This window comes from Python bivittatus, unplaced genomic scaffold (assembly GCF_059951505.1).
Source record: "Python bivittatus isolate LINGU-HERP-01145 unplaced genomic scaffold, Pbiv_v1 ctg000970_np1212, whole genome shotgun sequence".
Lineage (NCBI taxonomy): Eukaryota > Metazoa > Chordata > Lepidosauria > Squamata > Pythonidae > Python > Python bivittatus.
This window is the reverse complement of record NW_028277121.1, coordinates 4399371-4425046: the sequence shown is the minus strand read 5'-3', so window position 1 is coordinate 4425046 and position 25676 is coordinate 4399371. Positions and strand designations below refer to the sequence as shown.

The following is a 25676-nucleotide window of genomic DNA, read 5'->3' as shown; positions in this document are numbered from 1 at the left end:
GTCGCCTGACGCACCGTGGCCCTCAGTGCCTCAATGCTAGCAGGCTCTGGCCGTGGGAAGAGCGGCCTTTCCTGGGAAGAACGATTGGCCGATTTCTAGGGGACGGCTTCACAGGAGCTTGCTTTTTTAGACTTAGTGAAATGGAGTTCCAACTGCCCAGGTTGGGCCCTGTCTCGGGACAGGAGGCACTGAGCCCAGGCATTTTCACCCATTCTGAAAAAAGTCAAAGTATCAAACTGAGCCAAAAAGGCTTCAAAATTTATCAAATATATTATAACATTTTATTTAGAAAGTGATTTCTCCCTTACAAGAATGCATTGGTGGAGATTTGTTTTTTTAAATCCAGAAGTACTATACCCCTATTTAAAACGATCAAAATATTCCAGGCAATTCTAACCATTGAAATATTCTTGGTTTCCTTTTGTATAATTTATCTGCGGACATTTAAAACTTTTTTCTCTTTGTCGCTTTCCAATCTCCTTCCTGCTGAGCAAGATTCTGGAAGAGTTGTTTCACTTTTCTTTTTCTTTCAGAATCCCTGAAAAAGCAAAGACAAATTCCATTTATATTTGGAGACAAAAATACCAGTGAAACATTTTTCTCTCTCCCTGTCTCAAGTTAGGAGAACTAAGTGGTTCTTTTCCTGCAGAATTATTAACGGCTGGAGACGCGGAGGGAGACTGAAGACATTCTCAAGAAGTCCACACAGAATCCCAGAGCTGGATTCAGGGCCAGAATCCAAATTAAAGCCATTTACAGCCTGGATGTCTTGTGATTGTAAGGATCCTCATAAGCCACCCAGTCATGCTCACGTTTCCTTCTGTTTTGAGTATCCTTCCACAGTTCGTAATCGGGCCCCAAAATGATTTCATTCCTGCTGGGTTAACAACGGTTGGAAACCTTACCAATCGTTGCTTATCGCTCCTTTCTCTATAACAACTTGCTCGGGGCCCGCTACGAGGTACCAGCAACCATAAATCAAAACGCCCAGATCTGTGAGATTTCAAAGCCTCATTCTCTAGGCAGAGACTCTTTCCCAACCGTCAGTATTTTCCTCTGCTTTTCTTATGAAACCACAAACGTCCAGCAGGTATCCGATGGAGCTACCTGTCCACGATTTCTGCAAGCTGCATTTTCGCGAGGAACTGGTTGTCTCTGCGGATCTCGCGCACGGCTCCCTTGAGTTCACGCCTGTGCTTGTGAATGAGGCGCTTTCTTTCCTGCTCCAGCCTACTGCTGCCTTGTTTTCTTCCGAATTCTAGCCTGAAATCAGAAAGTCTACGGTCAGAATGTCAGAGCTTCCAATTTTACTCACTTGATAAGGAGACTGGCACTTCCACTGCATGAAGTGGAAATCTGGTTCAGTTCCATAGTTTAGGGGAAAAGCCATGACAGAAAAATATTAAATAGAACCTTTCCAGAGTATATAAGCTTTAATTACTTTTCATCTCTATAGGTTGCACTATTAAGTAAATTACAGCTGAAGTGAGTATTTCAGCTGCTGAAATTTGTTTTTAAAAATTAGTTAGGCAAACACCAAGAAGTCTACGAATAAAAAATGGGGTAGTAAGAATAAAAATCACAATAAATTCTCATTTTACTTCCCTACACAACCCCTTTTAGTCCCGTCTGAATCTCCTCTGAGCTTTCTGAAGGTGGTTCTTGATCCGGAGCCTCCCCGGCTGCCCAGGCCAGTCTGCGAGAGCCCGCTGCCCTCCGCCCAGGCAGGGAGAGGAACAGAAGCGCAACCTGCGTCTGGCTTCTACAGCCATCTAACGCTGGCAGCGGCTAACAGCCTCAACCTGAACTCGAAGGACAGAGACGGAACGCTCCCCGAGACCGCAGAGGAAGAAGACGCGTGGGAAGGGAAACCGCTCTCCCCGATCGGCAAACGAATGGTGGAGGCTCGAACAACCACTGGAGAATCGGCCACAGCACCACAGGCAATTCCACAGCCACATTTTATCTTCTTTATCTATCTAGGTGTTTTACTAAAGCAGTCTTCTTCTTAGGGTCTGTCCAGCTCGGCTGCAAAGCCATCAACACCTGATGCACTGCGGGGCCCAGAGCCCGAAACTGTTTGGGGGTGGAGAGCGAGTGGCTGGCCCGCGGTCCCCCAGCTGCCTTCTGTGCCCAGGGAGGATGAGAACCTGGGTCTCCCCGCTCTTTGGCCAGACCCTTAGCCGCCCCACCACGCCGGCTCCCTTACAAAGGCAAACATCCTCACGAATTCAGTGAGTCTGAAGTTTATTACGCACTCATCTCATAACCCTCAGAATGTGAACAGAAGTGTATTCCCTAAAAGCATTCTCTACCTTTTTTTGTCTATAAAACCTGTTCCTTGTCATTTGTTTTCTAATGACAGAAATAAAGAATTCTGAAGAACAATTTTCCAGTACATGGTATTGATGCTTCAAATAAATTTTCAGCAGCAGAATGAGACCCTGGATACAGTCAAACCATTTCTCCTTTGCATTACCTGGATTTCAACAGCATAAATCAGGCCACCAGGACATAAAAGAACTGTCAGTTGAACTGTTTTTTTAAAATTTAGTTTGCCATGCATGACATCTATGTCCATTTTGAGATACTCACAATTTCACTATTTTTGGAGTGTACAGCTTCAAAGGAACAGGTTTTCTCTTTTCACAGACCAATGGGTCATACTGCCTGCAGACATCCAGCTTCTCCAAAACAGTGTCATATAACTCCTAAACGTCCCAAAATAAAAAGCAAGAATGGTAAGCTTTTCGTGCCAAATACGATGGGGGGGGGGCTAAGGGGATTTTGAGGGGACATTTATTTATTTATTTATTTTAAGGGTAGCTATGCAGTCTCCACCTGTTTCTTATCTCTGGGGGAATGTCCTTGGGAGACAGGAGGGAGAGCCACAGATGGGACAACCGGCATGTAAAAGAGGTCTCAGCCCACAGAAGGGGGAGGGCGTGGGAAACGTTTCGGAAGGGACCCTCCCTAGTTTTCCAGAGACTAAAAAGAGAGGAGGGGGTGCAATATGTCCAGTCTTGCAAGATTCTGTTAACGCAACCTTCCAATAAAGATAGAGCTAGTGCTCCTGGTTGTGCTTTTGTCTGGACTATCTTGCAAGGCTAACATCATGGTGGGATCCCCTTCTGTCAGGTTTTGGCACTTCCTTTATCATCTCAAAGCTCTCACCAGAGCCACAGTGGCTGTGAGGGCTATGAAGATGGAAGTCCAACCCTTTGCAATGTGCGGGAAAACCTTAAAAACCTCCAGAGACAGAGAACCTACAACTCGCATAACTAGATAGTTCCACTGTTGTACAAAGTTCACCATCAGAAAGTTTTTCCTTACATCTACACGAAACACGGGTAGTTGAAACTTGCACCTGTTGTTTCCAGTCCTACTCTCTGTGACCACGGACAACAGTTCTGACCATCTTTCTCGTGGCCTGCAGAGGTCCTACCCAATGGGTACGACGTTGAACAACCCCTTCTCCTAACCACTCTTCCTTTGCGCTTCCAAGTAGCACTGGCAATCCTTTCAGCAGAGATTTATTCGGAATGTGCATCTGAACTTGAGTTTTTTTTTTAAGGGCGCAGCGTCCTTCTGATATGCACGTTGGTGAAAATGTACTCACCCCTTTGGTATTTTCTGAATTTTTGCATGTTTGACACTGAATCTTACCAGTCCCACTTGTACATAAAGGGAGACTGAACAAGGAAGTGGTGCTTCTTTCGTTTATTTCACATTTAGCGTACAATGCGCTGGGTGAAAAAGGAGCCACCCTCCCAGACTCAGAAACTTTGCGCCACCCTGTGCTGCAATTGCTGCCGTTCTAGTTACTGTGGCCAGTCTCTCATGTGGGACTTTGGCCCGATTCTTCCTGGCAAACGCTTTGACTCAGTCACATTCAAGGGCTTTCGAAGTATGAACTGGAATCATGAATGGGTGCCCCTGTAAGAACAACATGCCCTCTTTCTAGTGGCAGTTTCTCTCAAGACCGTGATTATGATTTAATTGGATGTGCAAAAGAGAGTCAGTTTGGTGTAGGGGTTAAGGCACCAGGCTAGAAACCGGGAGATGGTGAGCTCTGGTCCTGCCTGAGGCATGAAGCCGGCTGGGGGACCCTGGGCCACTCCTCTCTGCCAGTCCTAGGAAGGAGGGAGCAAGGCAACCCCCTAGTGAAAACCTTGCCAAGAAAACCGCAGGGGCTTGTCCAGGCAGTCACAGGCTCATGGGGGGGGGGGGGAGGAGGAGGAGGAGGAGGAGGAAGGCCCTTACCTGAAGCTGTACAGGATACTTGACTGAACGAGGTATGAATGAGGAAAGGAGCATCCGGATGGGGTCTGTGATTTCATGGAAGGACGGGAGCTCCCGATAAAGAACCGCACATCTTTTAACAAGGTCCAGACACAGAGCAACACATGACAATCTACGAAAGATGTACACTTTGCATTAGCTGTTGACTGGCCACAACCCCACACTGCAGGGAGGACAAGAAGATGATGCGCTCGGCCTACACGGTGCTGGGGCCCCAATTCTGTGAAGTGGGAGGAGGCCTGAAATCCAGTCCCTTCCTGTTCTTGCACCACTTGATATTGCTCGGCCACCACGTGATGCTGGGGATGGTAGCGAGGGCCAAGCTTCTCCATCCAGCCACTTGTGACCCTTAAGATTGCGAGGAGCCTGCCTGCAGCAGCCCCCTCCTCCCCCCCACAACAGCAAGGCTCCCTGAAGGACGGCCCCACCAGCTCCGACTGCACACACCTGCACATCTAGCCAATGTTCCAAAGGAACCGTCGGTTCACCGGAGTATCGCTCTGGAGCAGATTTCAAAATATCTATTGCTGTGCAGATTATGATTTGATGATAAGCAATTTCAAATTTAAGAAATACATCTCTGAATGTAGAGTTGGATTCTTCCGTTTACTCACATCTTATAAATGCTCTGCACAGCAACCATTTAATAATATCAAAAACCAATAATATCTATTTTACTCCTACAAAAACCATGCCAAGGAAAGATGTGAAAATGTTTTGTTACTCATAAAACTGAAGTATTTTCTAACATTTCTCACAACAGAATCTGATTTACATTTACACCTACAACATAGCTCTCTGCTCCTCTGTCACTAGTAAGTCTGACCGGTGTTTTTGACTGTAGAACATTTTTAATGGTTAGTTTTTATGATGTGTTTTCATTGTACGTGTTCTGAGATGGGCAGCTAGATAAACATGATGAATAAACAAATAAATAAATATGTACAACATACCTCAGATTATTCATTTCTATTTTGCTTTTTCCTTTTGATCTACTTAAAATATGGAGTGAAATATTTTGCTTTTGCCATGTTTCTGTCCCTGATTTTTCACAGACCACAAGCAAGTTTGAGTGTTTTCTTAGTGACGCGAAAGGAGGCAACAAAGTATAACCTGAGATAAAAACACACACCTATATTAATTTTCCACTGAGAGTACTCATTAACTTTACACATATACAGACATGCTCATTATTTTTACTATATAAATGCATCAAACATTTTCCAGTACCTAGAAGTCTATGAATTGATATGCTCGGTCAAAGAAAGATACACGGGGAAAGAAAGGAACAAGGAGTTCATAGATACAGCTGGTGAACAGAAGAGTAAAACATCTCTGTATTAAGTATGGTAAACTTTTGGTCAATTCTTACAATCGTGATGATTATTTAGCTATATTTACAACGTGTATGTGATTTTATAGCTTACATGCTGTTAAAATTATTCTCGTTAGTTTACATCCCGCTGGTATTGACTGATATTCTATACAGGTATGTATAATTTATATAAAGTACTAAATATAATAAAAAAGTCAGTATACACAAACTACTTTAGGGTGTCTGTCAAAAAGCCCTCAAATTACGTGTATGATAAATCTTGCAAATATTACAGTAATTTACAAGGCACTAACTCACCACTTCTACATGAAAAGAATTTCGAATGTATTATGCCGTGTCTTAACAGGCACCTTCCAGGAGTCCGGGGGGGGGGGGGACAGGAAGGGGGGGAAGAGAAGGGCAGGAGGCGCATTCCTGCAGATTACTCCAGAGTTGCTACCTTGGACCTCGTTGTTAGGTACAGCCAGGTGAAGGATTCCCAGGAGAAAATTGACCAGTTCTGGGACGAATCTTTGAGACATGGATGTATATTCCAGGAACAGACAGCAAACCAACAGCCCTTTCACTACATCTTGTTCAGTTCTTACTGCGCACTAAAAAACAGCCAGAACAGAAAACTCAGGTGATGTCTACACTTCATGAGCTTGACGCCACCGCCTGCGCGTCCCGCGTCCCAAGGCCGCGTACACAGCCCTTCCTCCTCCACCTTTTCCCTACAACCACCCTGTGGGGTCGCTGGGCCGAGGCAGCAACCGGCCCGAAGCCATCCGTGGAGGCTCCGTGGTTGAGGGCGGGTCTGAACTTGCGTCTCCCCAGACATTCTCCAGTACCTTAACTATTACACCACTCTGGCGTTGTTTTAATGCATTTTCCTGATTTTTCCAGGGCAATAACAAGAATTTTGTACCATAATTTTGTACCATGATTTCTGTATCTTTCCCACAGGTGATGTGAAGATTAAAAGCTTATTAAGATTCTGGTTTATCTTTCCTTCCTACATACAGATAACACATGTTCTGAATAGTCCTTCCAACTGTATGTAGTTAGAAATGAATCTTCACTGAAAAAGGTGAAAGATAAAATATGAAACTAGAGGTGCTACTTTCTTTTGACAGTTCTTCAATATGTTGAACGTTTTAAGAAGGAAAGAGAATTGTCCCGCCCTGTAATGATCATGGATGAACCAATGGGGATGGGAATAGTCAGTTTTGGGGTTGGCTGGTTCCTCAGTCTTACCTTTGACCGATATTATCTGGTCACAGGCTGAAATAATATCACCATCTCTTGGATTTTACTGTATTTAATAACTGTATTTTATATTTGTATTATTTACGTTTTTACTGATTTTAAATTGTTTTGTTGTGATCTGCCCAGAGTCCCTCCTTGTGGGGGAGTTGGGCGTGATACAAATTTGACATATAAATAAATAAAATAAAATAAAATAAAATAAAATAAAATAAACCAAATATGAAGGCATGATATACAACTGCAGGGCCCATCACAAGACTACTGTCCCGCTTCCTTCTTGCCACCGCCCCCTCGGAACTCACATCTTTGTCTGGCAGCTTCACAGCAGATTCCTCTGTCGCAAAGGAGACAGCCAGAACCAAACCCACGTATCACAATGCAGAACATTTCCCTGGATCCTGGAACGAAGAGCCACCCTACATCCAGGACGTGCGGGAAGTGCTAAGGACTCTCCTGGGGCTCCTGATCACCATCCTTAGGGGCAGTTCCACTTTCTCAGGCCCTGGGTGGCAAGCCCATCCTTACGTACAGTCAACCACCCAACCTGAAGCAGATTCTCACAAGCAACAAGAAACAGCAGGACAATAACGGGAACCAGACCCCAACAAGCATACAGAAAAGATTAGAGGGACTTTTACACACTCTTCTTTTAATGGGATATACAGGTAGTCCTTGACTTACGACAGCAATTGGGACTGGAATTTCTGTTGCTGTGCGATGTGGTTGTAAAGTGTGATGTCATATGACCGCTTCGCTTAGCGACGGCAATCCTGGCAGTCCTGGTTGCTGTCGTAACCCCAGGACTGTACAGGTCGTTAAGTGAGGATTTCATGTGACCATGATGTGAGAAGAGGCAGGAGTCCCAGGCAAGCAGGTTGGCAGGTGAGAAGTATAGGCAGGGGGTGGGTGCCATGGATGGGCACTAGGGACTGTGGGTAGGCAGCTGGGTGCTGTTTGCCCCGCTGGGAAGGGAAGGGGCCAGGGCTGCGAGTCTTCCATGCTGTGTGCCACTGTCAGCCAGGGCGACCCTCCCACTGGGCAGCGAGGCAGGGATGTTTCCGCAGCACCTCAACTGCGCGTGGCCAGGATTCTTGGCGGCTACTTGGCCAAGGGCTTCCCATGCAGCAAGACAGCTGGAGAGGGAGGCGGTGGTGAGGGCGCCTTGCACAGCATGGTTGACAGAGCCCCCATGTCATAGGTCTTGAGGCCAGCTGGTGTTGGCGAACCCAGCAGAGGGGAGACAGGCGAAGGAGACAATGAAGGTCAGCTGGGAGGGACGGGGGGACAGTCGTAAATGTGGGCCAGTTGCCAAACGTCTGAATTTTGATCACGTGACCACAGAGGCACTGCAATGGCTGGAACTTTGAGGATCAGTTGTAAGTCCATTTTTTTCAGACTTCAAGCTGCAGTGGCTGAGTAACTAAGTAAGGAAGGGGAGGAAAAGATGGGTGTTGTACGGGAAGTTGCTTGCAACCTGGAACAGGCACCCAGGCCATCAGAGGAAGCAACAGTAGAATTGCAGAGAATAAATGTCCTTGTTGGTGGAAGACTGAAGACAGGGAAGACCCCCACCAGCCTTACCCTACCTAGCTGGTTTGTACATCTTAGAATTTTTTGAACCATTTTCTCATCTTTAATAAACATTCAATCAAAGGACACAAACTCCAGGACTTGCTCTTGTTCTTCACTGTTTATGTATAACTTGCAACTGTTCACTCCATTTTCCTCGTAAAACACAGCTATCTTGGGTTTTGATACACTGATTCTCAGATTCATACTCCTTGTTGCATCATACAATCTAATAACATTTGTTGCAAATATTTCAAGTTCTCAGCCATCAACAGGTCATCCTTTGCACACACAAATACATGAACGTCCCCGATGTCACTACAAGCATTCCTTATACTTTTATCCTTAAATACATTAAATCGTAATGGGGACATCATATAACTTATGTTCTGCTCAATGCTGAACTATCTTTCGATTTATCCATGCTTCACTTCCATCATCTATCCCTCTTGCTTCAGTTGGCAACCAACTTTTAACCTGGTATTCATACAAAACATTCCATAGTTCAAGCCTGTTAACTATGTCCATTTTTTATCCTAGACCAACAAATGCACAATTAACTTCCTCACTCATACATTTCTCAATGAGGTGTTGAAAAACAAAACTCCGGTCTGAACTTTCTTTCCCAAGTTTGCTTATTTTCACCTCTCTAGGACCTCAGAAGCGTGCCTTTTCCATTGCAGCACCTGGACCACCAGAGCCTGCTGGCTTTCTGTAAAGCACTGAAGATCTGGGCTGAGGGCTGGGAGGTTAGATGGCCCACTGAGAGGTCTCTGTCAATTGCTTTGTTTGGGTTTGCCCTTGGGGACCAGTGTTGGTTTTTTATTTTTTGATAATATTGTTTTTTAAATTGTTTTAATGTGTTGTCAGCTGCCCAAAGTTGCATTTGTGAGATCAGCAGCCACACAAATTGATTTAATAAATAAATAAATAGTCAATAAACAAACTAGAAGATGTGAGGATTACATGAGCTATCTAAAATGTATCACCTGGCCAAATCAAATTATTGTTAGTATTGTTGCCAAACAAAACTATTGATGATTACTATTTCAAATTCACCTTTACACTTTTTAGCCAGATTATGTGAAATTTTTTGTCAGGAAAAATGGTGAAAATGTACCTTTGTCAGCAGTTGGCTCATATAAACCAATGATGGTGTTACTACTGGATGCCAGAAATCGGAAGTTGGAAAAAGAACCGTAATAATTTTCAAATATAGCAGCTGAAAAACATAAAGGTTAACAGTATTAATGAAATTCCTTCTGTTTTAAATAAAGTTACGATTTACTCTTGCAGCATCCATCACCATGGTATTCTGGAAGAAAAGAGTGCAAATCAGTTCCACTGCATTGTGCTTTATCAGCTGAAGCATGCAATGGCTGTTGAAGTCAGTTTTGGTGACCACGGGTTCCCTAACTGTCTCTCCATCTGCCCCGGTTGCCGTCCCCTCCTGCAAATAGTTCTCCTTCCATCCGCTTGAACCCACTGAAGCAACGTAGGAGCTAAGAAGCTCTGCGGGCTCCCACCACCTGTTACTGTTCTTCTTGTTTCTCCACGCAGCAACACGACCCTTCCTTTCCCTTCCTCTTACCTACCAAGGCAGCCTCTCTTTCCACCCCTCAGTGATTTTCTATTTCTGATACATCTCCCCCTTAACCCTCTTTCAGATCTGCTTTCAGCTCTGCTGAAAGATCCCTGTGCATCCTTTTTTTCTCACTAGAACAGTGCAGTTGTGCTTTCACTACCTGATTTTTGGGAAGTTCCCAACTTCCTGCACTCCCCTTGACCTGAGGGTTTCTGTGGATGGGATCCTTTCTACCGCTTCTCTTACTGGTTCTCTGAAACCTAGTGTGCCTGAAAGGCTGTACTCCAATTTCTCTCTCTGTAGGATCTTGAACCCAACTTCCTCCCAAGGTTCCCACTGCTTTTTCCTCTTCAGCCAGACAGCTCTTCCCTATTAGGAAAGCCAATCTCCTTGTGTCCCCTTTAGCCTTCAAGAGAATAAAGCAGTCAGCAAAATCACTGAGGAAGTTTTAGGAACTTGCAGTTCAGCTATGTTATTATTATTTATTTAAATTTATTGGCCATCCAACTCCAGTGGACTCTGGGGGGTCTTCCATTGATATCAACACTAGTTGAAGTCTCCCGTTATTTCCATGTTTCTCCTCTCTGAACATTCTGTTATCTAGTGCAGGAGGGCATTATCCAGATCTTCTGCCTGTTGTGGTGATCTACAACCTTCCCCCCCCACCCCCATCATTGCTGTTCCTTGTATTTTTAGCCAAATGCTTTTGATTGGGCTCTTGTGCTCAGATTTCTGGGTCTCAACAGATGTGTGCCCTCCAGTCGCAGGCGCTGCCACTCCTCCACTGGTAAATCAGAGGAATTTATTGAAAGCCTGCCAGCAGTCGCTGTCACTGGAAGGCACACCGTGTTTGTAGAGAGCCATAAAGGTGATCCCCAAGACTGGAGAGGGAGAGACCGTGCTGAGATTCTCCTCAGACGTGAATGTTGGCACGGCAGCACTGAATCCAAGAAGCGCAAAGCTGGTGTCCATTAAGCTTTTGGCAGGGGAGGAAGAGAAGAGCCGGAGGGACCCAGAAGGTGGGAGGGAGCTCTCAGTCAGCTCCCTGAAGGGCTTCATTGCAGGAGGAGATGAAGATCCTCTTCCAGCCTTGCTGGGTCAAGCGGGGCGAGCAGGATGGAGGGAGAGGGTTTCTGCCAGAAGCCCAAGCGACAGTGGCCGCCTACAAGGCAGGTAGGACTGCTCGCCTGCCTAGACAGAAGCTGCCGTGAAACCGGTTTCCTACCACAAGGCCTGAGATGGATCAAAGGTTCCAGCAGGAGCCCGTTTCCATCGTATTCAGAAAGGAGAATGCCTCTGTCACAGGTAGCAGAGCTGCCCTTGGCCAGCCTCCTGCCTGCCCCGTCTTTGCTAGCCGGACTGACATTCCTGCCTGCTCTGGTCCTCTTCTGAGGATATCAACTTCTCCCCTTTTCATTTCCCACCCTCTGATATGCTAAATAGCCAAAATGTAATATATACCATGTCTAACTCTGGAAATGCCAGAAGACCTTTCTCTTCTATAATTTCTTCCATGCTATGTGTAGCATCTTGAAGGAGAAGCTTCATATGATTACTTGCAGCTTTAGGAAACATTTGGCAAAGCTCGAACAAGATTCTGTTAACCAGAAGATGATAAAGTCAGTGTCAGACTGCATTATTTTTAAGAACAGCATCTTTCATTATAAGTGAACATGTATAACTCAGTTAAGTCAACATATACTTGCACATATTCATCTGACCCAATAAACTGATGCTCCTGAAGCACAAAATCTACCAGCTCTTAAACCATCTGGGAGAATAACCAAGATGTTAACAACAAGCTTGAATTCTTGATAAATTCACACATCAGAATTGCGTTTAAGTAAAATGCACTACTGTAAGAATCCCAATTAGTGTTACAAGCATTGTAAGGCTAGTCTGAAAATGGCCCAGATAAATCTAACTAGGATTCTCAGAAAGGCTGGATGGAAATGGAAATATTTCCCTTTAAGTTTAGGGGAGCCATGCCCTGCCAATATTCCCCCCCTTCCATCAGTACAGGTAGTTCTCACTTAACGAGCCTAACTGGGACCTGAATTTCCATCACTAAGCAAAGCGGTTGTCAGGCGAAATGTCACGTGACTGCACCATTTAGCAATGGCAGTTCCAGTAGTCCCGGTCGCAGTTGTTAGGCCAGGACCTCATGCTTTTTTTTAGAACAGCATCTTTCGTTATAAGTGAACATGTATAACTCAGTTAAGTCAACATATACTTGGACATAGTCATCTGACCCAATACTGCCCTGCCGCGCTCGCCTGCGCTTCAACTCCCCGCACCCGCCTATCCCCACCCACCTCTGCCCTTCTGGCTGCCCCGCCCTGCCCTCTACCGCCACCGCCTACCCCTGCCACCCTCAGCTGATCTTTGCTGTCTTCGTCCTGCTGCTGCTGTGTAAGTGTGCTTGGATACTGTATATAACGAGAGCAAACCCCACACTCCCTAGCACTGGCGATGTTACCTAGTCAAGTAATGAAACGTCCGCAAGCAAACAGCCAAGCTCAGAGAGTACCAAGGATGCCACTGTTCAACCCTGAGCTGCCGAGATTCTCTTCTATTGAATCTAAGCAATTATCTCTATCCAGCCACGTGCTCTGGTGTTGCTTTTCTCTCAGCGCTCCCCTCCCCAACCACCCCACTGACTTTAGACCAACCAGAGCAGTGACACCACTGATTCTGACTGTTACATGGGCTGGGCTGGGCTGGGCTGGGCTGGGCTGGGCTGGGCTGGGCTGGGCTGGAAGACGTCTGAAACAAGCAACCCAGCCACAGCCTCAAGCAGCTCCACTGCAGCACTTGGAAGATGTTGATTGAAAGGACCAAGTTCTGTCTTTGCTGCAAAACTCTTGCACATTTTGTATTTAGCTTGGCATAATCCAACAGCTGTTTAGAGGCTGAAATCCCCAGGCATAAGGTGCCATACTTACACGACAAGCTTGTCAACTGTTTTCAGTTCTGGTGGCTCCTTACGAGCCAACTCGCCAACATACTCCAAAAGAAATCCAAATAGTTTCTGTGAAATATAATTTTTAAGATGATTAACAAATGAAATTCTGAATCACTGTACAGGAAACACTTGCATTGTTCTTTGATGAATACATATGACTGCAAAAACGTACTTCTAACTTTGCTTTGTTCCCCACAGCAAGACTGGGATGATTTGTCTTCCGAATTCTTTCTATGACATGCATTTGTTCTTCTGTTGTTCTTCCCAACATTAAAGACTGAAGCTGCTCATACGATTCAGGAGCTATTAAAACAACGAAAGATATTGGGGAAATTTTAGAAGTATTCCAGAAAGTAGCTTAAAATGGCCATCTGGGTAAAAATGGAGTAAGCATTAGCTTAAATGCTATGAGATATGAATGGAAAAGCAGCTTCCTTTCTATCCGTACTCGTGAGACAAAACATTACACTTAATATATTTAGATGAATGAAAATTAACTATAATGTAATGAAAAGGAAGTTGCTATGGGGGCAGAAATCTCCAGCTGAACAGAGATATATAGGATAGCCTACCACATGGCATACAATCTTGTTTACTAAAATAATTCATTTTGACGTTCCCCTGAACAGGGGATCATGACACAATTACACATTGCAGTATTACACGGTGGCATTTCAGAGACGGTGCTCTTCCATAAAGCACGATGCCGCGCGCTGGACCCAGCCCTTGACAGGGATCTGACCAGCACAGGGCAAAGCAGAGCTGCCACTATCAAGCATTTAAGAACTCTGCGCCTGCAGAGGCTGCCTAAAATGGGGTTGGGGGCTGTTCTTTTATTATCTTTCTGAGACGTTATTTTTAGCATTCCTAATACTGATTTTATGTTTTAAATTTACTGTGGATGCTTTAAATTTTTTCCCCTTAATGTAAGCTGCCCAGAGACTAACAGATTGTGGCATATTAGAAATATAATAAACAAACAATACTGAACAATATTCAACCTGAATAAATCTACTATTCCAATATTCTTTTAACCAGCACCCCCTTCCTATACAGAACTATGGTTCATTAGCCTGAAGACCAAAAGACCTTCTGTCAGAACTGCCTCCAGACTGGTCTGATCCGCAAAACAAAACCCCACAGGGTAGGGCTGATTATACAAGAGTGATCTGCATCAGAGTTGTCAGAAGTTGTCATTTTCTCCAACCTCATAATAAAAGTAACCGTCTTAAGTACGCAAAAGAAAACCTGAATAAACCTGAAGCTTTTCTGAACATGGTTTAGATTCATGAAACACCTTGACAGCCATTAAACACAGGAGTGGCTCTTTTATGGCCTGAGGCTGTGTGGCAGCCAGTGGCACAGGCAATGTTGTACAGGTTGAAGGAAGAATGGATTCAATTAAATATATCCTAGAAGCTAACACCCCACAGTCAGTGATGAAACTGGAGTTACCTCCCTCCTAAGCAAGTCTGCATTTTGATCACAAACCTGGAAAATTATTTTGCTGCGACCCACTTCTTCCCTCTTGGAAGCACCATGGAAAGGCTTCCCCTGGGGAATGTGAACATATTATATGCTGCTCATCAAAACAAACTTGCATGCATTTAATCCAAGAGATTTCTAAAGAAGCCTGCAGGATACGTTCAACCACCTATCACTGCCTCTCCTAGTTGATCTGAGCTGCCAGGGAGGGGAGGAGCTGGGTTCAAGCAGCAGCGAATGCCTCCCTGGGGTGGAGGCGCCTCTGTCCCCGAAGAAGGAAGTGGAGGACATCCGATTTCGTCACAGAGTTCAACACTTATGAACTGAACCTTTCTGGATTGCCTGCGAGGGTTGGGGGCCCTCTTCTGCAGTGACTCTGCTGCTTCCTAATGAGCAGATGGCTACTCCAGGTCTCAGCCCTCTCCTCTGCTCTTTTGAACATCTGTATGAGATCACTCATCCGGGGCGGGGTATTGTCCAGCTCTTAGTAGCAGAAAACAGATTCTCAGTCTTCTATAAATCAAATTTATTTCAAAAGGAAAGGGATAAGAATATAGAAATGTCAAAGACCAGAATTCTTCACTTTTGGAACCCAATTTATTTCTGAGCTGCTATGGTGGAACTTTATGCATTCTCTTGCTCACCATCCCTGATGGACAGGAGAGCTAATGGGACTGGTTCTGTGATAGAGAAGGGATGTGTAGATGTTCAGAGCTTGCTTTTTCAAAGGGCCTCCTCCCTCCCAGGTTCTGAGAAGATCACAATCCTCAATATGCTGACCATACCCAATTGCGATCTCCACCCTGAACCATGAAAGAGTTACACTGTGGATAGCCACAGAGATGAGAAACTATGCGGTAACAGTTACAAAAGTATGTTTTAAGCCTGGGAAGCAAAGGAAACATTAGAAAGGAACTCATACTGGCTCTGCCTTTACTCCCTGGATGAAACACCATGGCTAGGAGATCCTTGGCTGTGGTTTGTCTGGCACGGGTGGCTTTGCCACCAGTGATTCATGCCCTGATCAGCTCAGGCCTGGACTGAATGTGGGACTGCCCTCGAAAACAATTTTGAAAGCAAAATGCAGGTGCCACCTGATCGGTGAGACAAGCTATAGCAGAATAATACTGTGGCAATTGGTTCCCAGTTTAATGAAGATTCAGGTGTGGAAGAAGAGACAGGTATGTAAACAGCAATCTCCTCCATTATCAGTGAAATGGGTGACTGGAAGGCTGTTAGAAGGAAAACCAAAAGGTCTCCATGCTAACGGCCACAGGAAGCACTGACTGTAAATGGGAAAGAGCTCAGTTGCTGGAATTCTGGTAACCACATCCCCAGCTCAGTAAATCTGGCTTAAGAGAATTTGGGGAGAATCAGGCTTGGAAAGGTCACTTTCAGCTCCAGGTAGACTCCAGTGAGTCCGACAGAGCTCTACGTTGCTGATTTGCTTCTGGGTCATGTCCGGTGTGGCTGGGCTTCTGTAAAGCCTGCCTGGCCTCCACCCATTCCCTGCGGGGCCACCGTTGCTGAAGACACCCACCCTCTGTCCACTGAGGGAGCCGAGGAAGCCCCCCCCCCCCCCGTTATTCTTTCAGAAACTGGTTAAGACCTTGTTCTTCCCCTGAGCTTGTAGGGAGCAGGGGCAGTATTCAGGGCTGCTGTTCCTCTGCCAGTTTGAGGGTTGTGATTTCACAACTGGTCGCGCATTATTTTTACTGCTGCAGATTGGACTTTTGCCACCGTAGGCTTCCCGGAGCCTTCCGATCGGGGCAGCAACAAGATCTTCTTACCAGCAAACAAATACGGCAGCTCCAGCTGGGCAGCCTCCTTGACAGCATTTCGTCTCTCGATTAGCCTTTTGCCTTTTGAAAGCATCTTTCCCACGATCGTCTCTTCATTGGCGTCACGTTCAGAGGGATTGTTACTGGCCTCGGTTTCAGTACCAGACTCTTCTTCACTTTCTTTGTTCTCACTATCCTCCTCCTTTCCCTTTCCATCTTCATCATCCTTGTCACTCTATGAAATCATAGAGATTATTTAATTAGATAGCTGGTGCATTAAAATGGATCAACTGCTTACCAGACAGACAACTTTGCTGATGACCTCCTCAGAAGGGAATTTGACCCCCCTGTAGTAAGAGCCCCCTCCCCTGCTAATATTCAGTAATAAACACAACTGTACCAGTTTAGTGAGCATAGACAGGAAAATCAACAGGTGAACAACCTTTCTGTTTTCCTTACTTGCTGTTCTCTAGCAAATCATATGCTGTAGTATAATAGATATGCATTATTTCAAAATTCAAAACAATCTTGTTAAATGTGTAACAGAATGAAATTTAACAAAGGAAAATGCAATGTTCTTCTCTGAGACCAGATGGGGGATAACACCAGAAAGGTTGCTACAGAGACAGCCAAGTTTCCCTTGTTCTGGAGTGCAGAATAATGGATTAAGTTCCAAGAATGCCGATTCTGACTGAATGTTAGAAATAATTTCCTGACAGTAAGACAGCTCACAGCAGTGGTGGGATCCTAGATATCTCTACGTGTCTAGGGGCAGCTAGACATTATCTGTTAGAGAGCTTTAGTTTGGAGTCCTGTACGAGACACCCCATGGATTTTCTGGTGGTCCACTCTACCCAGCTGTGCACAATACACGGAGAGCCGCTTTTCTCAATGGCGCACTCACTGTTAGAATGGCAACTGTCTGGATTCCCTGTTGCTGGGAATTCTGGGATATGGCAGCCTAAAACCTTGGGGTGATAATCCAGCATGGCGCTGAATTATAGGAAGCAAGATCCAACCTATCTGGGAAGCGGGAGGGAGGAAGAGGCTGCTGTGCAGCAACAAGGAAGCAGAATTCATAAGCACCCCTAGGAAGACACCCAGCCTTCAGACTAAACTGGGCCTCTGCAATGTAAAAAGGACGAAAAGCATACGCTGTAAGACAGCAAGGGTCGGTCATCTTTGTGCAGGAGAAACCCATCTGCCAAATCATCAGCTGACATGTGCTTCGGTTTCTTTCTGCTCTCCGTTTGTTCATCTCCATTCATTCGACGTAAGCGGTCAGCCTGCAAGGAAACAGATCCTTGAAACGATGCTACAAATGCTCTTTTAGTGACTCTACTTCTGGATTCCCAATTAATACAGCTCTCTACTAAATAAACTAGAACACAGTAAGAAACTTCCTCCAGCGTAACTCAATTAAGAAAAAATGATCCTGAGAGTTTTTCGTTTTTCTTTGCCCTGCTTTTCAGCCACTTCAAACCCCAGCCTGGGTTTCAAGTCTGTTAGTTATGGCTTGGGCTCAACAGGAGTAAATTAGATTTATTCCAATCACCAGATCTAAAAGGAAGGTGGGTGACCCAGGAAGGGGGGCTGAAATCTGGGGGGTGGGAAATGGACATAAGGAGCGACACCCAGCAACCAAGACTGGGGTGGGGGCGTATCAGACTGAAAGCACCAAGAGAAGGCCAACAGACTGTCCACAGGGCACCTCCTCATTCAGTCCAGGAAAAGGCCAAGGGGAGGGCAGTTCCAGAACTGCAAGTCTGGAGTACCCCGCAGGCAGAACCGGAACTGCAGAGGGAATCTCTCCAGGATTCTGCCACCAACGGGCGCTGGGCTGGGAAGCTCTGGATGAACTCTAGCGCTTGAACGATCGCTGATTCATTGGCTTCCTCATGGCAGCCAGTTTTTATTCCCAGAACTGATTCCCCAATTCAAATCCTAGGCCACTCAACTCCAAAATTACTCTGGGCAGTTTCATGATGTAAAAACAGGTAAAAAACAGCATTTTATTACTTTTAGTCTATTCAACTTTGGCACCAAGCCTAGGCGGCTCACAATATTTAAAAAAAAAAAAAACCCAACACAATATGATAAAAATAAACAAAAATGGCAAATTCAGACCACTAACATCAAAGCATATGAATGTGTGGCAAACACATCTCCTAAGGGGTTCCTTCTATCCTACCCCAAGGCCTGGAGAATAGCACACTTCCAGAGTGCCATGGGCGGGGGAGGGGGGCAGCCTTTCAGATCTCACATAAAAAGAGCAACGATCATTTGGAGGAAGCCACTTACCCCACCCTCTAACCTAAGGGGCCGGCCAGACTGGGGGAAGAGCCAGGTTTTCCAGACTCATTGAAAGGCAGGCAAGGTGGCCCTCTTAAGCGAAAGGAACACAAGACTGCCACAGGCAGCTGTGGTTGGATATTTTTAGCTGTTCTCTGCCTGCCCAGGGACAAACACCAACTAATTATTACACGGGTTTTTCCTAACGATGAACAGAACAGATCTGCATCCTATTATAGAGCTGACACTATTATAGATAAAAACAAGCATAAATACAATTGCTGAAAGAATTTCAAGATTAAGTAAAACACAAGTACATGCAATACCTCTAATTGCAGGAGTTTCTCTTGGTCTTCTTTTGCCAACTCTTCTTCAGTTTTCATCCTGTCTGAGGGCTGCATCTTCATTTCAAATCCAAGCTCTCTAACCAGCATGTCGTATTCATCTGGCTGCAAAATCAATAAGCAAAAAATAAGAACGACGGTGCCTGTGCTAGATCCCACAGTAGAATCAGACCTCCAGCTATAAAGTCTTCCTCAATATTTCACAAAGGACACAGCAATTTGATCCCAATAATCAATTGCACAGGCATCTGGGGACAGTGGGTGGGCGGGTGAATGATGAAATGCAAAAACCGCAGGTCGGGATGCAAATACGGAAGGCCTGATTTTGCTTAAGCTCTCTTTGCTGCAGACACCCACGATCAGTTCTGCTTCTTATGCGGAACAAGATATTGAAAGTACATACATACCCTAACATGTACTCCAAACGTTTGTTTTGCAAAAACTATTTTTGATGGCCAAAAATGTCTGCTAAAAAAATCCATTATATAATTTTATTTTATACCAAAGGGAGTTTAGCATATCCAGCTAAAGAGACAGTAACCTACTGTTTTATTTATGTTTACATTTATATTTACACACACACACACACACATCTCCCCTTTCCTTCCAAAGGAGCAAAGAGTTATACATCTTCAATAAAAAACAATGAAATAAACAGCCAAATACCATCTCACGACAAGAATAAAAAGACAGGCTCTGGACATGTTTACTTCAGAGCAGCTTGTCCTGCCATCTGGTGCAACCAACAAGGCTCATTTTCAACCAAGCCCACTTCAAAACGATGCTGGACTGCCGAGACTAATCATGTTTAGCACTGATCATTATTTTAAATTAACTACAACTGAATTTATAAATTACACAAAGCCGTGACTTGCTGAATCGGATTATTCCACAAAAGATTATCAGCTGAGTTTGTGCAACCCACAAAACCGTCAACCGTTTTATCAACCAAGTGGCTGAATGTTCAACAGCAGCTCAGTGCAATGCATGAGCCCAGCCTGTCAAGAGCAACTCCCAAGGTCATTCTCCTGGTGGCAGGGAGGGGACCCGTGGCTTGGTACGGCCCAGGACCCGTTTACATGGGAGGCAGTGAGAGAGGCCTTCAGAATCAGGATCTTCCAGACAGCGGGGGGCTCTTCAGAGTTGCAAGGCCAGATGTTTTATGCCCTCTGGACTCAGGATTAGGGAGTCTTTCTGAAAAGCTGGATGGGCAGCAGCAGTGCCCTATATTGTTTGGGGAATGCTAAAGTTATAATAGCTACTATGGAACTATGGAGATCATCCATCATGCGAATTCACAATGTGAGTTCTTGGCTTTGGCTTCCAAGGATAAGGAACACCAGTCCCTGTCATCTACCAAGCGTCGTCTACGGAAGTCTGCAGATGTGGTAACTTTAAAGAGGCTGCAAATGGGTCGGGACTGTGATGGAATGGTGTTATGAAGGCCACGCTCGGGGAGATAAGCGTTTCCTTAGCCGCCAACAGGAGTGTGGGAAGTTTAAGAAGATGAGACTGGCACCACTCTAAGGAATTCATGGTGTTGTAGCTCGCTGGCTTGGGAACTTAGGTTCAGTCTGGAGAGATTCTGTCTTGAGGTGGAAGCTAATAAACGCAACAGAACTGTATCTGCACTGTCTCGGGGAGTTCTTTGGGCTGAACCTGACAGGGACACTGTTATAGCATGCAAGTAAATGCAGCCAGTTTCTCCATTTTAAGTTGGGGGCTCCCTTGTGAATTTGCTGTATCAGTTTTGTTAAAGCCACCAGAAAATTTAATATACCTCATTTATTTAGAGATCAGCCAAAACACAGCAAGAAATTCCACTGGCAGTTCCTTGGCAAATTTAGCACCGTGAGTCCTGGACGGCCAGGGGCCGCCTGTAGATGGCCTATCCCAGGCTTAGCAGAATGAATCAACCAACCAAGTTACAGTGGAACCCTTTACCCTCTTTTGAACTACTATTCATATAATCCACCAAGGCAAAATCACACATCCACGTGATGGCCAAGCCCCATGCGTGAACTCAGCCTTTACTTTCTGATCCTTGTAGTTCTGATGCCTCAATTCCTGCTGGAACCTCATTTTTGGCCCTTGGCTCCGCCTCAGACCCCACTGACAATTGTCTTACTGGCAGCCTTTAAACACCAGCCTAATCCCCAAACCCAGACATCCTTATGAAGTGGGTGTCCAGCCAATAACAGAAGGTAAAATCAAAATAAAGTCTGCAATTAATTTATTCAAAACGTTTCATTTCATGTTAAATACAATGAGCGTTTGATTCTAGTCGTAAATTTACTGTTTTTTTCCCCTTTCATCACTTCAGAAATGGCGGCTTGATTCCAACTTTTGGAGATCTGAGGGGCTGCATTCTAGGCTTTGGGGGCACCGTGTTGCTTGGCACCCTCAGGTTGCGAAGGATGCAGTTTGTTAGCTTTGGCTTCGTTATCTAGTTGTGAGCTCTAGAGCTCAGCAACGCTTAAGAGAACATAGTGCTCCATCCCGCTAGGATGACCTGCAAATGCAGTCCCTGGATTGAAATGGAACAGTTGTAACCCAAACAGTGAAACGGCTGTGGATCAGAATGTGCTTCTGCCCACTTTATTCTACGTGAATGAAAGTTGCGTTGTCAGGAAGAACCTTAAAGTAATCTGAACGTGTGTGTAGCAAAACAAGAAAAAATAGCATCAAGAATGAACTGGTGATCAACGTAGAATGAACATGAAAGCAAGTGACCGATATGAAACAGGTACACGGTGGTGGTTTGGCCATAAAGAGGGACTAGACTAGCCACTGCATGAAAAAGTACTCCCTTTACCCAGTCCACAAGCAGAAACGTCTCCTGATTAACAGGTATTTCACAAATAACTAGGAAACGGAGTGAAGCACGGCAAGATGACATCATTAACTAGACAAGAAACGACCCAGTCCCTTCGATATATAAGTAATAATTACAGTAAAAACACAAGACTGTTTTATAAAACAAAGCAACTTCTATGAGTCTTCCCACAGGCCAATTGAGGGCAATCTCCCTGTCACTGGGGAAGGGAGAAAAATGACTCAGTTTTTCCAGGACATTCAGTAAAAAGCGCATGTTACTAGCAAATAGCTTTCTTCCCACAATACAATTCTGGATAGGGGATACAGATAAATAAAGCTCACCTTGGGTTTTTCTTGAACTTGATTTTGCGTTTCTGACTTGGAGGTCCTCTGCAACAAGAAGGCTTGGATCTCTTTCCAATCACTGTTAAGCTTTTCTGTAAGCTCTAGAGTATTTTCCCTCTGAGTCCGTCGCTCTCTCTTTAAAAAAAGGGGGGGATCATATTACTGGTATCCTGTACAATAGGTGTCTGATGTGAATGCTCTTTTTTATTCAAACAAGACAAGTAAAAACAGAGAACTAAAAAGGAAACGAGACCAATTACAAATACGTGCTTCAGCTGAACCCGGTAAGACAGAGCGGCTGTGGATCGGAGGCCCCTCTGCATTACCATCTTTGGTTCTGGATGGGGTTGCACTGCCCCAAACAGACCCGGTGTGTAATCTGGGGGTCCTCCTGGACTCGCAACTACTGTTTGAAGAGCAGGTGGCAGCCGTGGCAAGGAGGGCCTTTGCCCACCTGTGGGTGGTGCGCCAGTTACGCCCCTTCTTGGATCAGGAGGCTCTCCGGTCAGTCACTCACGCCCCGGTCATCTCTCAGTCAGACTACTGCAATGCCTCTACACGGGGGTACCCTTGAAGAGTATCCGGAAGCTACAGCTGGTTCAGAAGGCAGCCACACGGACATTAGATGCCCCTAGGATGGCACACGTAACACCTTTGCTGAGGGAGCTGCATTGGGTGCCAGTTTGCTTCCAGATCCAATTCAAGGTGTTGGTTATTACCTTTAAAGCTCTACATGGCATGGCTCCAGGTTACCTGAGGGACCGTTTCACCCCCATTACATCAACCCATCCCACCCAGTCAGGCAGAGAGGGCATGTTGTGGATCCCGTCAGTGAGGGAACGTTGGCTGGCGGGGCCCAGGAAGAGAGCCTTCTCTGCCGTTGCCCCTGCCATTTGGAACATTCTCCCCCCAGAGGTTGGCAGACCCCTACCTTCCCGGCTTTCTGAAAAGGTTTAAAGACCTGGCTCTGTCAGTGTGTGGGGGGTGATGTGGGCTCTACCCGTCCCTGGGAGTGGTTAGGCCCCTGATGATGCTCCCTGGAATTATTTCCCAATTTTCCATCTTCTTGGAACCTATTTATTTTTAGGATTGTTTTTATGTTGTATTTTAATGAATTTTTATCTTGCTGTAAACCACCCAGAGTCATTTCACAAGATGGGCGGTGACAAATTTGATAAATCAATCAATCATGTAAACTTTCACCACAAAACCTGCTGGCTTATCTGGATTTCCTAGAAATCAACACACCATAAGAAACTGATACAAAACTTAGTAATAACTGGCAGCTAATGATGGAACTTACATCAATTTCTTATGTTCCATCAAAGTGTATGCCTTAGAAAATACAGATAGCAAACAGCAGGATTCAATCTCTTCTGACAGATTAAGAGAAAGTGAATTTCTAAGACCTAAGATGAACAATGTATTTAATAAATTAAAAAAAAAACTACTTCAGTTTGGTTTACATATACTTGTGCATTGCTTACACCTGACTACTACAATACTCAATTGAAAAGCACCATGTTAAAGCGACAGGGCAAAATAATAATTTTATCTGACCCATAGATACCAAGTCCTTATTTGAGAGTGATAAAGATGCCTGTCAAAGCAGCTACTGAGCCTAATAATTCCCCTCATGCAGGAGTTGCTTCATGGAAAATTACAAACGATTACACATTGCCTGTTGTAGAGAAGAAGAATGTATTGAATTCAATTTCAAAGCATTTCAAACTTAGTATAGTTTACCTTTTCCCATTTGGATTTTGCTATCAACTCTTCAACAAGTTCTTTCCGTGATTTGGGATTTTTATCTTCTTCATTCTGCTGTTCTGCGGGGTTTTTCTTATAAAGGAGTCCTCCAAAATGAGAAGCTGTTAATTCCTCTGGAAATGCAAGATTTGAATTGATCAGGATATAAATGAATCATAAGAACTCAGCATACTAACATCCCAAAGGCATTTTAGTGTTACTTTAGCACCCTGGAAAAAAAAAATGTCAATAATTTGCCCAAGAACAAAACTGAAGGAGAGCATGACTAATCTTTCTCCTCACAAGCTTCCAGAACTGGAGATCAGATTCAAATGGCACTGATTACTGAAACTTTTGGAAGTATCAATTTATAAAATGAATAAAATTCTATCGTGTTATAATTTAGTTACTCTTCTGTAATGATTGGTATTGGCACTTCAAAATTTCATTTACAATATACAAGACATGCCATAGATCTTATTAAATCACAATTGCATGCTATATATGATCCACTACAGTTATCAATTTTTCCCACCTGATAGTATTCCTTTTTCTTCAGTATCACTGTCACTATCAACAATGTCATTAAGTTTCTCAATGTCTGCTAGAGAATGACCATAGTGAGTTAAGTCTTCTTCTTCATTGAGATTATAAACATTTTTCTTTTCAAACGTTTTCTGCAACAAGACAACCAAACATATAAATATATGCATGTGGAATCTTGGTTAGATTGGTAAAGATTTCTATCTATAAAGCTTCTGAGAAATCTGTTTTTGTCACGTCTGAAAACTGAGAATTTCCTTGGAACTGGAGCCACGGGTGACAAGATTGGGGGCATGGCACGCAGATATTGAGCGGTTCTTTGTACCTGAAAACCGTACAAAATGTTCATTGATGCAGACATCTTAAAATTATAGCTACGCAAATGCGAGCTGCTCCTTCCACGTCAACCACAGCTCGAGCCCACCGGCAGTCGTATAAATAGGCAAAGCGTGTCACCGCCTCTCCTAAAAGCCGCGGCTTCTCTTGCGGCCGACGTGACCTTGATCTGGGGGTTCCAGGAACGGCTTCTGGACTGGGCTGCTCCAGCCCAGCCGTTTCCATGAGGAACGAAGCGCGGGGCGGGGGCCGGTCTGGTCTGGTCTGGTCTGGTCGGAAGGGTGCGGAGCGCCCGTTACCTGCCGCTCCAAAGCGAACCTCCGCGCGGCCTTCTCCTCCGCGCTCATCCCGCCGTCGTACTCGCCGAAGCGCCGGTCCCGGAAGACGCCGCGCTTCTCCCTCTCCTGGTACTCCCTGCGCAGGGTCCGCTGGCGCTGAGAAGGGGCGAGAGCGAATCAGGCCAGGCCGGGCCGGGCCGGGCCGGGCCGGGCCACACCCCGCCGCCCGCACGCCCGCCCGCCGGCCGCTCACCTTGGCGTGGGCCCTGGAGCGCGCCACGCCCGGCAGCCCCACCGCGTGCCGAGCCCTGCGCCCCAGCACGGGGAACTTCTCCCGGTTGACTTTCACCTCGAAGGGGCTCTTCAGAGCCGCTGCCGACGGCGGCAGCCGCCGCGCCATGTCGCCTGGCTGGTCGCTGCTGACCGCGGGAGGCGCCCCGTAATGACGTCGTGGGGCGGCCCTCGCAGCGGCCCCGCCCCCGGGCGAAGGGAGGGAGGGAGCGAGCCCCCGGAGAGGCTCCGCCCAGCTCACCGCTCCCGGAGCGCGTCGGAGCCCGCGGGGGAGCCGCACAGGTCGGGCAGGTGGGGGGGGTCGCTGCGCCCCCTTCCCCAGAAGACGCCCGCCCCTCCCTCCGTCCCTCCCTCCTTCCCGGCGCCGCCTCAGGCCGAGGGGGCCGGCGCGCCTCCCGGGAGGCGCTGCG

General features: G+C 45.7%; 1 protein-coding gene across 1 annotated transcript; it reads right to left on the bottom strand.

The window, feature by feature from the left end:
- Nucleotides 1-267: 267 nt before the first annotated feature.
- Nucleotides 268-25608, bottom strand: NOP14 (NOP14 nucleolar protein). Its single transcript, XM_088131231.1, has 18 exons — nt 25229-25608; nt 24997-25131; nt 24354-24495; nt 23816-23952; nt 22067-22204; nt 18890-19012; nt 17426-17557; nt 16281-16506; nt 13178-13308; nt 12986-13071; nt 11502-11637; nt 9576-9677; nt 6078-6231; nt 5256-5415; nt 4264-4414; nt 2596-2711; nt 1108-1263; nt 268-538 (listed from the first exon to the last, which is right to left on the bottom strand). Exons 1-18 carry the CDS (start codon nt 25373-25375, stop codon nt 445-447), a joined length of 2466 nt encoding a protein of 821 aa, XP_087987357.1. The 5' UTR covers nt 25376-25608; the 3' UTR covers nt 268-444.
- Nucleotides 25609-25676: the final 68 nt, after the last annotated feature.